General features: G+C 33.0%; 2 protein-coding genes and 1 non-coding gene across 3 annotated transcripts; all 3 read right to left on the reverse strand.

Annotated features, from left to right (window-relative positions):
* Positions 1-586: 586 nt before the first annotated feature.
* Positions 587-3,370, reverse strand: LOC129293368 (pentatricopeptide repeat-containing protein At4g21065-like). The gene has a single exon (XM_054931290.1). It carries the CDS (start codon positions 3,142-3,144, stop codon positions 760-762), a length of 2,385 nt encoding a protein of 794 aa, XP_054787265.1. The 5' UTR covers positions 3,145-3,370; the 3' UTR covers positions 587-759.
* Positions 3,371-3,475: 105 nt separating this feature from the next.
* Positions 3,476-3,547, reverse strand: TRNAQ-CUG (transfer RNA glutamine (anticodon CUG)). Its single transcript has one exon. It is a non-coding gene; the product is annotated as a tRNA-Gln (tRNA).
* A 3,867-nt stretch (positions 3,548-7,414) lies between these two features.
* On the reverse strand, positions 7,415-11,062 carry LOC129292032 (4-hydroxy-3-methylbut-2-enyl diphosphate reductase, chloroplastic). The gene is made up of 10 exons (XM_054929527.1): positions 10,685-11,062; positions 10,097-10,293; positions 9,477-9,656; positions 9,227-9,358; positions 8,977-9,051; positions 8,783-8,888; positions 8,605-8,699; positions 8,125-8,310; positions 7,953-8,039; positions 7,415-7,672 (listed from the first exon to the last, which is right to left on the reverse strand). Exons 1-10 carry the CDS (start codon positions 10,956-10,958, stop codon positions 7,607-7,609), a joined length of 1,398 nt encoding a protein of 465 aa, XP_054785502.1. The 5' UTR covers positions 10,959-11,062; the 3' UTR covers positions 7,415-7,606.
* Between the last annotated feature and the right edge of the window lie 2,276 nt (positions 11,063-13,338).

The following is a 13,338-nucleotide window of genomic DNA, read 5'->3' on the forward strand; positions in this document are numbered from 1 at the left end:
ATCTCAAGTTTTGAAAGCAATGCAATGTAACATTTATCATTGATAAAAGTTAATTTTGATTATTAATTAATAAGATGACAAAAAAAGACATCAAAAATTATAGAAAGAGACTAAAAATTTTTATCATCCCTTTCTGTAATTTGAGTCATTCTTTGTAATTTTTGAATCTTTTTTCATGTTTTTGATCATTTTCTGTAAATTTTTTAATTATTTTTTAATCAACTAACGTTAAAATTAACTTTTATTTACAATAAAGACGCACCAAAAAAATGAGTTTAGAATCTCATAATTTAAAGTTTAAAGTCAAACTACTATTTAATACTTTAAAATATGTAATTACGTGCTTATAGTTTAAATTGTTTTTGATTTAGTTCTTATTATTATATTTTGCCAATATTTTTGTCAGGCATGTGAGTTAATTTTCTTCTGGTACCTATGCTTTTATTATTTTTCTATGTTGATTACAAAAAAATGTAAATATATATATATATATATATAATTGAAGGTAAGTAAAAATTAAAAATACAATTTTACATACTATTTAATTAATATTAGAATTAGAATATTACGCAATTGCGCAATCCCATCTCAAAAATTTATAAGATGTATTTCACAACCAGCCATAGAATAGGTGACGTAATTACAAAGGCGTAAATGAATAATTAAGGCTCATCTCAGAGATTTTGACGAGTGGCGATCATTGTGCTACATCCACGAACGAGGTAATTTCTGATGCGCCCTGTCTCATTTTTACTGTTCCTACCAATAGTCCATACAAGAACAAGATCCTTCTTTGAAGTGATGAAAACGATTGCGATCCCTTACTACTATCACCCTCCCATAAATCTTGGACAACAACTTCGTTGCAGCGTGACAGTCATTACAAATTCGAAGGTTCTTCACTAATCGAATTGGAACACCTGGAGCTGTGCTTACAAGACCAAATGCCATAGCCAGCCTTTCACTATGATAATTCAGTGCCGTTTCTTTCTCTTCCCCATCAAGATTCTGCAGCACAGAAGATGTATCTGGTGTGTATCCAGCATCTTCTAGCTTTTTTCTCATCTCTGCTATCATTTCATAAATTTTCTCAGCTGCTGGGTGCGCCTTATCTCCCATTACAAAGTTATGAACTGAGCCCTTCACTTCAATGGTTGTGATCCCCGGTTCTTTCCTAATTCCCACATCCTTCATGGCTCTCCTTATACCAGCAACATCATCCCATCTATTTTCTGCTGCATATATGTTTGACATTAGAACATTATAGCCACATTTTTCAGGTTCTAATGAAAGAAACTGTTCAGCAGCCCATTCCCCAAGTTTGAGATTTTTGTGGACTTTACATGCAGCTAGTAGAGATCCTAACACAACCATGTTTGGCCTCATGGGAATGCTGCTAATTAGTTCCTTAGCCTCATCAAGAAATCCGGCTCGACCAAGAAGGTCTACCATACAGCCATAGTGCTGGACCTTTGGAACTAAATTGTATTCAAGGACCATTTTCTGAAAGAGTTTCTTCCCTTCCAGCACAAGTCCAGCATGACTACAAGCATGAAGAACTCCAATAAATGTGGCGTCATTAGGGATGACTCCTAGTCTTTTCATTTCTCTCAAGAGTTCTAATGCTTCCTTGCCATAGCCATGCATCGCAAAACCTGATATCATAGTGTTCCACATCAGTATGTCTCTGTCAGTGACTTTAGTGAACAGCTGGTAAGCTGCATCTATGTCACCACACTTGGCGTACATGTCCACCAAAGAAGTTTCCAGAATCATATCTACTTTAATGTCTTGCTTGTCTATGTAAGCATGAACCCACTTGCCCATTTCAAGGGCTCCAGCTTTTGCACATAACGAAAGGAGATTAGCCATGGTCACCTTATTTGGTCTTATTCCACAACTAGTCATCTGGACAAAGGTGTCAAAAGCTTGGTCTATACAATTGGATTGTGCATAAGCAAAAATCATAGCACTCCACATTGTTAAATCTTTGTTAGTAACGCTATCAAAAACGGATCTTGCGCTTCCAAAATCACCACATTTTCCGTACATATCAATCAGACCGGTAGCCAGAACCAGGGAAATGTTAAATCCATTTCTTAAAGTAAAGGCATGTAACCACTTGCCAAGTCCCAGAGCTCCTATGAATCCGCATTCTTTGTAAAAACTGAGCAGTGTAATCTCATTTGGAAACAGACCCTCTTTCAACATATTGGCAAGAAATCTAACCCCTTGATTTAAATCATTGCAATGAAAGCATCCTGCAATTATAGTAGTCCACGACACTATCCCAGCCTCAGAAAACCCGTCAAAGAGTCTTCTTGCATAAGCTATAGTGTTACATTTAGCATACATATCTATTAAAGCAGTTGTAAGAGGAACTCCAGATTTCTCACATTTCTGATTCCTCACTCCATAAGCATGCATGGCTTTACCCAATTTTGAATCTGCACATTGTGCAAAGACAGCAACCATGTTTATCAATGCAGCCTCACTAGGCTTAACTCCATGGGCGTGCATTTCTCTAAGAAGATCCAACGCTTCGTCACACAGCCCACTTCGACTGTAGCTCCAAATCATGGTACTCCAAGAAACATCATCTCTGTTCACCATTTTATCAAACAACAGGCGTGCAAGCTTTAGGTTTCCACACTCGCTGTACATCAGGATTAAGGCATTACAAACAAAAGTATCCCCATCAAATCCATTTTTCACCGCAAAACCGTGTATCTCTTTCCCTAGCAGGATAGAAGAAATTAGGCAGCAAGCTTTGAGTACTGACGGTACGAGGAAATTGTCCAGTTCTGAGTCAGTTCTACGCATATGGGCATAGATCTTCACAGCTTCTACGGGGCAACTGTTCTTGATGTAAGAGGTCAGCAGGAAACTGTGAAGCGATAAATAACTAGAGTAACTACGAAGTGCAGTAAAAGGGATTTGATCACTGGAATTGAAACAGGTTTTGATCAAGTGGGCATGGATCTGCTGGGTTTCTTCTAAATCGGGGTGAAATTCATGGAGGGTGAGAGAAACGTTTGATGGGGATTGAGTGGAATTCAAAGTGGGAGAGTGAGAAAGCTTTGGAAATTTTTGAACCAAGGAAGGGAGGAGTGAAGCAGAAAGGTGAGAATTGCCGATGAACATCGCAAGGTTGAAAACTGACAAGAGAGATTTAACCTATAAGACACTCACACGTCCAATTACATATCAACACTACATGTTTGGTATAGCAACGTTTCATGCAGGGTTGGAAGGAGGAGACTGGAGGGTACTTGTTGAATCAGCTTGATTTTTGGATGCAAAAGGGAATTGGAATACTATTATTCTCTTTCAGACGCAAGAGTATTGGCAAGGAACAAGAGTGAGAAGCATTACTGTTGGGTTTAGCGGGAAATGGATGCAACGCAAGCTTTTGTGGCCGTCTAATAAGCAAGCAAAGATTAGATAAGGGTGATAATTTTAACAAAAAAGAAAAAGGTCCCACCGAGATTTGAACTCGGGTTACTGGATTCAGAGTCCAATGTCCTGACCACTAGACCATGGGACCGTTGTTGCAAATTGCAGTAGTTATAATTTAATGTATAAAGTTTTGGTCAAATTCCAACATCCAAAGTCTTATTAACATATTCACTTTATATAAACAAATTGAATCTTTTTCGGCATATTCAAATTATATATTTTTTACTTAAATAATTTTTTCTGAAATGAAATTAAAATTATGTAATCTAATTGTCTTTATTTTGTTGAAATACCTTTTTACTTTAAATACATATTTTTGTTAAATTTCTACTCCCTTCTTTTTGCCCACTTTCGAATTTCCCGGAAAGCAAGAATCTCGCCTAATTTACATCCGTACATATAGAGAAATACTTAGATAGGCCAGATATATTATATCATTTATAGTCCATTCAATTAAAATGTTTTAAGTAATCTAAATAAAATCTTGTGTGACTTTTTTTAAATTAATTTTATTTTTATAACAAAATGCATATTTGATTTCATGTCTTTTCTCTCTCTACTATCATTAATATCAAAATCAATTTATATTTAACACAATTGACATATTACATTATTTGTATATATTTTATGTTGATTTGGTTGCATCGTTACATCATTGAGAACTTAATTCTTATATATTTAGGCATTTCTAGGCCTTTAGAATCATTAAGGTTCATTCATAGTCTAAGAGTATTTTGGTCATTTTGACAATTTTTGGGCAATTTAGAGACATTAGTTTATTTTGTATTTTTTGTCTTCCTAAAATCAATGGAATAAGTTTGAGATTTAAATTCATTTTAAGTTATAAAGAGGCATCAAAAGACATAAGTCATGGGATGTTTCAAAACAAAAATATTAATACTAGGTTATCATGTTTTATAATCTAAGAGCTTGGAAATTGTATTATACCTACAATTAGCTTTAAGTTTTGATTTGAAATTTTTCACATATGGTTTGATCACTCTTATGTGTATAATTGCAAGCGCAAACAAGGATTTGGATGAAAATTAAATTGCCAAGAGATGAGATTATAAGACAAACTACAAAGCAAAAGGACCCTAGATTGATTGATGTGCAAGAGTTGATTTAACAAGCTTATAATGACTCTAAGCATTGATGATTTCGATCAAGCAACCTTTAATCACCTTTTGATCATCTTTTAGAAGTATTTAGAGAGTTCTAATCAAGTGTGGAGCATCTTACAAGAGCTACATGTGAATCTAAGTTAACATAGCTTGAATGGTGACCATATTCATTCTCAAACCTCCTAATCAAGTTTGTTAAGTAGTTTTAGATATTTTATGGCTTTAATCACCTCAAAACCATCCTATTTTACTCATTTTACACTATCACAAGCTGAAGATAGGGATTTTGGGTTGTGCACACACTCATTAACTCATCTTTCACATCACAATTCATACCTATTCTCTCTCACTTTTTTGAAATTTTCAACACCACTTCATCCGAATTTTCTCTCATTTTCTCACACTTTCCTAGCTACATTCCTTCATCTCAAGCAACTATCGTGGAAGTCATGTTAAGGAGGATTAAAGCTTAGATTCAAGGAGAATTTATCATAAAAGGCTAGATTCTCAAAACTTTTTAAGAAAGATAAAGCCACATCTTGAGTTCTCTTAAACATTTTCTTTTTCTTTTAATTTCTTTGAATTCTTTTCTTCTCCTTCTTTAATTCTATAATTCATGCTCTCGACGATTGATTCTAGGTCTTCAATTAATTATTATGGTTGAAATTTATGCTTCAAAAAGAAGAAGATGTATATTTAATTCTTGAACTAGTTGTGTATTTTAAGTGTTTGTATTTATGCCTCAAGGTTTTGATAAATAAATACATATTTACATTTCAATCTCTTGCTATTTAGACTTGTATTAGCTATTGTTTACTTCTTAAATTTTAGTTAATATCATAATCTTGATTGGTTTAAGGTATTAAACATGGTCAAAGCAAGAGTTAAGACTAGTTTCAAGGATTGAATCACAAATTGGTGTATCTATTTAGGTGGTTTGTGCATTGGATTCTAAGTGGTTACTAGGTTCTAATCACTATCACCTAGTCTTAATGGTCTTTAAGACACCTTCACACATCAATTGAAGAAGGCAATTGAATTTAAAACAAGGTAAGTAAGAACAAGGGTAGAAGTGGTGGAATATAATTTTGGGAAGCTACTTTGTTACTTGATTGTTTCCTACACATTTTCTTTACATTAAAATCAAATATAAACATTTAATTTCTTTCTTAAACTCTCAACTTCAACTATGAGCTTTTAACTTGTCATGATCATTGGCTTGATTTAGTTGCAAATTACTTTCTCCTTGAAGATGGAATGATTTAGGGTGCTCATACTACTACACTAGTTTTTTTGAGAAGCTTAACACGACTCAAGGCTTTTCAACTATCTAAATGTCATATTTTGTATTAGATAAAAAATAAATGATTTAGTGCATCCCATCTACCTAAGTATTTATATATATATATATATATATATGCACAAGTCCGTTCTGCATGCATGAATTATCATAGTTAGAAGGTAGAACTTCCCTAACTTGGCATTTATATAAAGAGGAATGGCTAGTTATATCACTAAATACATGAATTGTCATGGTTGCCTTGTATAATGGAGGCCGCAACATTCATGATTGTAGACAATATGACTTACGAGTTACAGCGCTAAGCTCTCTGCCATATACAACCTAAGATCTAGATTTTTTGTATAATCATTTGGTATCCAAAGCCAATAATCTTGACTAATATGAATTCGAGCATTATAAGGTCCCAAATGAAAGTAGCCCGCCCAAGTATATTTTCTCCATTCCCATCACCTCAAGAATTGAATCTAAGAGTTGATGGTTAAAGAAACTCAGACCTCTTACCATCTAAAGTATGAGCTTGGTACCTAAGATCTAGTTACCTTTCGTCACATGCTCTACCTTACCTTTCATCTCTTAAGTCCACATATAGCTCTCATCTCTATTAGATTCTCAAGTTCCACCTAATACCCTAATATGTTTAATTGAAAAAGAAAAACACAATGAATAAGGCTTTGTCATTTTAAATTTATTCATTAAAGTTACAATCAAAAATAAAATATTTAAATAGCTGTCATTTTATAATACTTCCTCTATCTCAAATTATAAAACATTTTTGAAAGACTTTTGACACTCCAAAATATAACTCTTTAAGATGATTAAAAATTTATTAAATAAACTTATTTTAATATTACACTTTATATCTATATCTATATATATGTATGTATGTATTTAATACTAATTACATTTGAAAGTTTATATTTTTTTTAAAAAATAAATAGTGTTAAATATATTCAATAAAGTTTATTGATATATAAAATTTTATTTAAAAATATTTTAATTTGAGAAAAAAAAATATAACACAGTGGATAGACATCTTACATTAATATACATGCACTCTAAGCCTCTTAATAATTTTAATATTACCCTTTTTACACACACATATATATATATATGCGCACACATATGTATGCATGTATGCATTTAATACTAATTACATGTAAATTTAAAGTTGTTAAATGAAAAATATTTTTAAAAATTTATATTTTTGTGTTGAAAAAATAAATATTATTAAGTACATTCAATAAAGTTTATTGATATATAAAATTTTATTTAAAAATATTTTATGATTTGAGACAAAAAGAGTATAATACAACCTGGATAGACATCTTCGATATACACGCACTTTAAGTCTCCTAATAATAATTTTTTTTTGAGCAGATTTCTTTTTGGACCATATTTATGAGCAGATTCAAGGGGATAATTTCCATGAGTATTTTCAACAAGTTTTCCCCTTCATTTTATGCTTCGTTTTATGCTTTGCTAGGTAACTACTCGCTAACGTTTCCATTTCCAAAGGGGGACACTCTCATCGGCCATCAGCAATTTCATTTCACATGGCCAAGATTTACAAAAATATAACCCCCACGCACTTGTCTACAACAGTTGACAACTTCGAAAAGACTATGTTTAACATTCACCTCCTGACATTGTGTAGCTCTAAACATAGGACTAGGTTATCTCGTTTGCTTTAAACATTGACGATCTATGACACAAACTCACTTTACGCGACCTGCAGAGCTTCTTCACGTTTCAAGTCAAACACCTTGATGAGCACATCTTCAACCACCTGATTCAGAACCAATTACAAGCACAATTTATTAGCTTTTCCACCGCATAACCATACTAGAGAATCCAATGAAAAGAATGAGAATGCAAGCTTTGGTTTCTCCAGACAAAATCTATCATAATTTTGCAATCATTACTTCACAATATTGATTCTTTCATTTCACATTTCGATAATAGGAAAATGAGAGCCATTCTCATTCAAAATAATTTTTTTCTCTATTTTTTTTTTATTTTGTCTACCAAACGGACAGTTTTATCATTTCATAGGCAATAGAAATTACCTTGTCAGGTGTGGATGCACCAGAGGTTATGCCAATTGTTATTGGACCCTCTGGCAGCCAGTTTTCTTTCTCCACCAGCTCACCATGCTGATAGACCCAAAAAGGATATCAATCGACAGAGAAAAGAGCTAATAAAAGTTGTCTAGGTGTATATCACTATGTTCAAGCTCACCATCAATTTGTATGCTATTCTGTTTCCTGGACCAATTCTTTGCTCACTATCAATCCAGTAAGAAGGAATCCCACGTTCCTCCGCTATCTCTTGCAGGTGTGATGTATTGCTTGAGTTCCACCCACCAACTACAAGCATAAGATCCAAATTTTTCTCCACCAGCTTGTACATAGCATCTTGTCTCTCCTGAAAATGGATAAAAATTTTAGTTTATCTGGTGATTAGACTAGAGACAAATTGTATTTTATTAGAAAAGGGAAAGGATGAGGAGAAAGCAAAGCAAGGGGAAGCTCAAGATTTTATAGAGCTTCAATAAGAAAAATCACCCCCTCCCAAAAAAAAAAAAAAGCCAACTATAAAGGGGGGAAAAGAATTTACCACATTTGCAACAACAAGCCTTTATCCCACTAGGTGAATTTACCACATTTGCAACGAATTTAAAAAAAGTAGGAACATCTATGACTGCAGGAGAGAAATTACCTGAGTAGCATCACAAATGGTGTTGAAACTTAAGAAGTGTTCATTGACATTTTGCACGCCATATTTACGCATCATGGTCCTCTCCAATAGTTTACCTGCAAAATGAGAAAATAAATAAATATCAAATCATAATTCTTTCTCCAAAGAGATGAATTGAGATTGTACAATAGTAACGAACCAATCTCTTCAGTTTCTCCCTTGAGCATTGTTGTCTGGTTTGCAATGCCCACTTTAATCAAATCATTGTCTGGGTCAAACCCCTCAGAAACAGCATATTTAAATTTCTACCAGAAAATGCCAATAATGATCACAACGAAGACCAGAGAATTAATTGCAAAAGCACCATAATTCATATGCGACAGAAAAAATTACCTCTAAAAACGCATCTTTCGTCGAACTGGATCCATTAAGTCCACCACCAAGAATATAGTCACAAACATATTCAGCCTGTATCAAGTCAAGAAGAATGCAAGTAACCAAAAAATAAATAAAATAAAATAAAATAAAAAAATAACAAGAATGCATAATTTATAGTATCATAAGAGAACGAAACTTTCTTCAACTTAAGACATTCACAGTTTCACCCAAAGAAAATCAGTAATAGCTGGAACATAGGACAAACCTCAGCCATATTCTTCACAATGATATAATTTCCAGCAAATGATGCAGTTGCTATAGTTTCCTCATGAGCATATTTACCATGTATGACTGATGTATACTCTCCCTTCTTGTGCTTTTCAACAGTATTCCAGACCTTCAAGCAATTTAATGAAGAAATCTTGTCAGTATATGGGATGAAAAAACGCAAGCTTAAGAATTCAATTTACAGAGAGAACGCAGTGCAACAGAAATCGACCTCTGTAAATGAATACCTTTACAACCCATGGGCAGGTTGTATCAACAATTTGTACATTTTTCTCACTCAAAGTCAACATCTCTTCCACTGCAGCTCCAAAAGCAGGCAAAACCACAACATCACCCTTGTTGACAACATCAAATTGTTTATTGCCTTCCTTCAAAGGAATATTCTGCACTTCCATCTCTTCCAATCGCTGCATTAATATTTCTTCAGGTTCACTAACCATGTAACGGACAAGAATTGGTGAATGAAAATTGCCTAATATGTGAAAGGATAGCACGTAAAGAAAATGAGACAATGACATAGAAAATCTACCAAAATGAGACAACTTAGCAACCTCTTAAACTGAACAGGTGCGTTCACAGAAGTATCACTATCCCAACCACAAAAGTCGATTTCATATTACAGACCCTCAAAACAAGATCGTACACTTCAATTAGAAAAGCTATTTTTAAGCTTGCTTCAAGATAAATCAATTGCCGTTTGCCATTGCCGAATTCCCCACATTTACGACATAGAGTAGCTAAGAAATGATTATTAATGCCTGTTACTAATTACCCATACATGGCAATTACCAAGAACCAAGGTACAAACAAAATTCAAGAATATTGATAATGATAAAATACGTTAGACCTTATTAACAGTTGGATTGTGGATGATTTCGTTGGTAAGCCAGATTGTCTCAGTAGGAAACTGTTTTCTAGCCTCGTAAGCAATTTGAACAGCCCGTTCAACTCCCCAGCAGAAGCCAAAAGCTTCAGCCAGCGCCACTGTGACGTTACCCCATGTATACTCGTATCCATTTTCCTTCAAAGTCTTAATGATGTCACCTAAAATACCAACACAACACATGTATAATTACAAGAGAACAAGAGATCGCAAAGAATTCAACGCCGCATGTATCAAGGAACCAACTTAGGAGTGAAATATTTTATTAAATCTAGAGTTGATTAAGCACAAGGAATTAGCTATTGCGACAGCATACTCCCGTGCGGTATTAACCACAGATTACCACGAATTTTAATCTCAATTTCCAATTCATCATGAAATTGAAGAAAATAATCTCAACAGAGCAACTGGATTACTAAAATTCCAAGTCCCTATGGGGACATCCAATGAAATTGAAACGATAAAGAGGGTATAATTACAAAATTCAAAGAGAAAATTAGCCAAGCAAATGAAAGATTTTTCCTTTTTCAGATAATTCTGAAGTGAACGTACTGGTGTATTCGCGATTCATGAGTTCAAGCGTCGCTTCCTTGTGCCCAAACCCTTTCCGATTATAGTTCTTACTCCTCGTTAGATTCCTCCGGAAAACCTTGGCATCGAAATCGGACTCCACGGAAGCAGAAGAAGATGAAGAATCAGCGGAGCACCTAACAGAGAGAGGCTTCGCGAACCGGAAAGAATCCATCCTAGAGAAGTTCTCCAGCAACGGCAAGGCGAGGTCCGTGCGAGCAGTAGAGAGAGTGCAAAGGTGTGGGGAGATCGCCATGGTAGATGGTTAGAAATGTCAGAAAGAGAGTAAGATGAGGGCTGAGCACAAATTGCAGTGTTAGCCAGAAGACCAAGCTTTGTTCGCCCATTCTTGTGGTAGCCACGAAGCACAGAGCTCGTGCTCCTCGTTTTTTCTGATTTTTTAATAGTTTGTTAATTTGTTTTTCCATTTTTCTTCTTCTTCTTCTTCTTCTTTTTTAAAGGCCAAATCATGTTTCGTTATGTTTGGTCTTGCCCATCGCCATGACATGACACGTTTCGTTAAATGTAAGTGAATCACAGGAATATTTGTAAGTTCTAACTCCTAAGCAAACAATTATTAATCGTAATTAAATAAATTGATATCTTTTCTGTCAAAAATAAAATACACATATTTCCTATTTTTAACACTATTTTTATTGGCTAGATTTATAACAAGATAGTTTTTTTTTGAAATATTCTCAATATCATTTAATTAATTAATATTTTATAATTTAAAAATGAAAATGGATTTTTACGTGAGAAAATTGTTAAAAAAACTTCATTATAAAATTAAGGGGCAATCACAATAAGGGCCCTCAAAGTAAACATAATTGCAAATAAGACTTAAATAATTTTGATATATTTTTAAAGGTTTAAAGGCCTTATTTGCAATTATATTTAATACTATAATGACTCAATTACCCCTCACATTCAAGTTACTCCTCAACTTTGCATTTTCTTCCATCTCTCCTTCTTCCTTAAACTTCCTTCTTTCCCTTCCTATTTCATATTGACTCTCTATTGTTTTTTAAATGATTTCCCAATAAAAATGATGCTTGTGGCAATAGATGGGAGGGCAAATATGATGTCCTGCATTATGTCACTGATATAGCCATGAATCATGGGTAGCTGCCACTGTGGGTAGCTAATGGCAAACTCGTTGCCGTTGCAAGCCATCGCATAAGAGTGGATTGTGTCTTATTCTACACTATTAGAATTATCACCAATATAATATATTTAATTGTGATCATACTTTTGCAGCACCCTCACACTAGATTCTCTAAAGAACATCGTATCGCCATCTCCTTACACTTCCTAGACCATGCTTCTTTCCCTTCTTTTTATTTTGCTGTAAAATATTTCATTTACTAAGGATTGTGTATTTAAATGGACATTTAGTTGTTAATAAATGGATTTTAATTGTTATTTATGGACCTTTTGTTGTGAATTTCAAATGGGTTACTTGTTAATTTCATGTAGGACAGAGTTGTTAATTTAATGAAAACAAGTTATTATTTATGAACTTTTTATTTTTTTTATACAGATTTTTTTGCAACAGATATACATATTCTGGTGTAGATGTTATTTATGAAATTTATATTGTTATTTATAAATTTATGTTGTACAAACTTTGTAATAAACTTATGCATATGTTTATGTATATCATATAGACAAACCTTATGTTGTAAATATATGGACATTTTGATGTTATTTATAAATATTCTGTTGTGAATTAGTTAATTATAGCTCTCAATGAATTAGATTATAAGGAAGATGGCTTCTACATTTTACTCTGCAATATCATTTTCCAGAAGTTCAACTTTTGATCTTTTTGAAAATCAAAAGATTGAATTATGCATTGTGAAAATATGAACATTATCTTGTTAATATTGGACATTCAATTATAGATTATCAAAATATGATGTATTTTGCTAACATATTGTTAATATACAAGGACCTTGTGTAGATGTTTATGTGTGCTATGTAAAAAGACCTTGTGTTGTTAATATGTGAAACTTATCATGTTATTTAAAAATTTACAACTTAACCAGATGAACTATATAAAATATAGGAACATTATATTGTTAATAAATAGACTTTGTCATATTATATATGAATTTTTTATTGTTCATAAACCTGAGAAACTTTTACAAATGTTCAACTTAACAATACGGATCATATGAAATAGATGGACATTATGTTATTAACAAATGGATACTTTCATGTTATATACGAACTTTCTGTTGTTCATAAATTTGAAAATTTTTTTAAATGTTTAGCTTAAGCACAAAACCATGTGAAATAGATGGATATTGTGTTGTTAATAAATGAACCTTGTGATATTATATACAGACTTTTTATTATTCATAAACCTAAGAAACTTTTTGTTAAGCCTAGCAAATTGATAAACTGAATATGTATGGACTTTCAGTTGAGAATATATGAATATTATATTATGTATAGTGGATATTGTGTTATATATTATCTGCCTAACTTGTATATTTTATTAAGCCCAGCCTATTAATAAACTAGACACGTATGAACTTTTAGTTGATAATATATAAACATTTTGTTGTGTATAATAGATATTATATTATACATTATTTGCCTAACTTATACATTATATTAAGCCTATT

The sequence above is a fragment of the Prosopis cineraria genome, unplaced genomic scaffold, assembly GCF_029017545.1.
Source record: "Prosopis cineraria cultivar Desert tree isolate PC_DT_omini unplaced genomic scaffold, ASM2901754v1 PC14, whole genome shotgun sequence".
Classification (NCBI taxonomy): Eukaryota; Viridiplantae; Streptophyta; class Magnoliopsida; order Fabales; family Fabaceae; genus Prosopis; species Prosopis cineraria.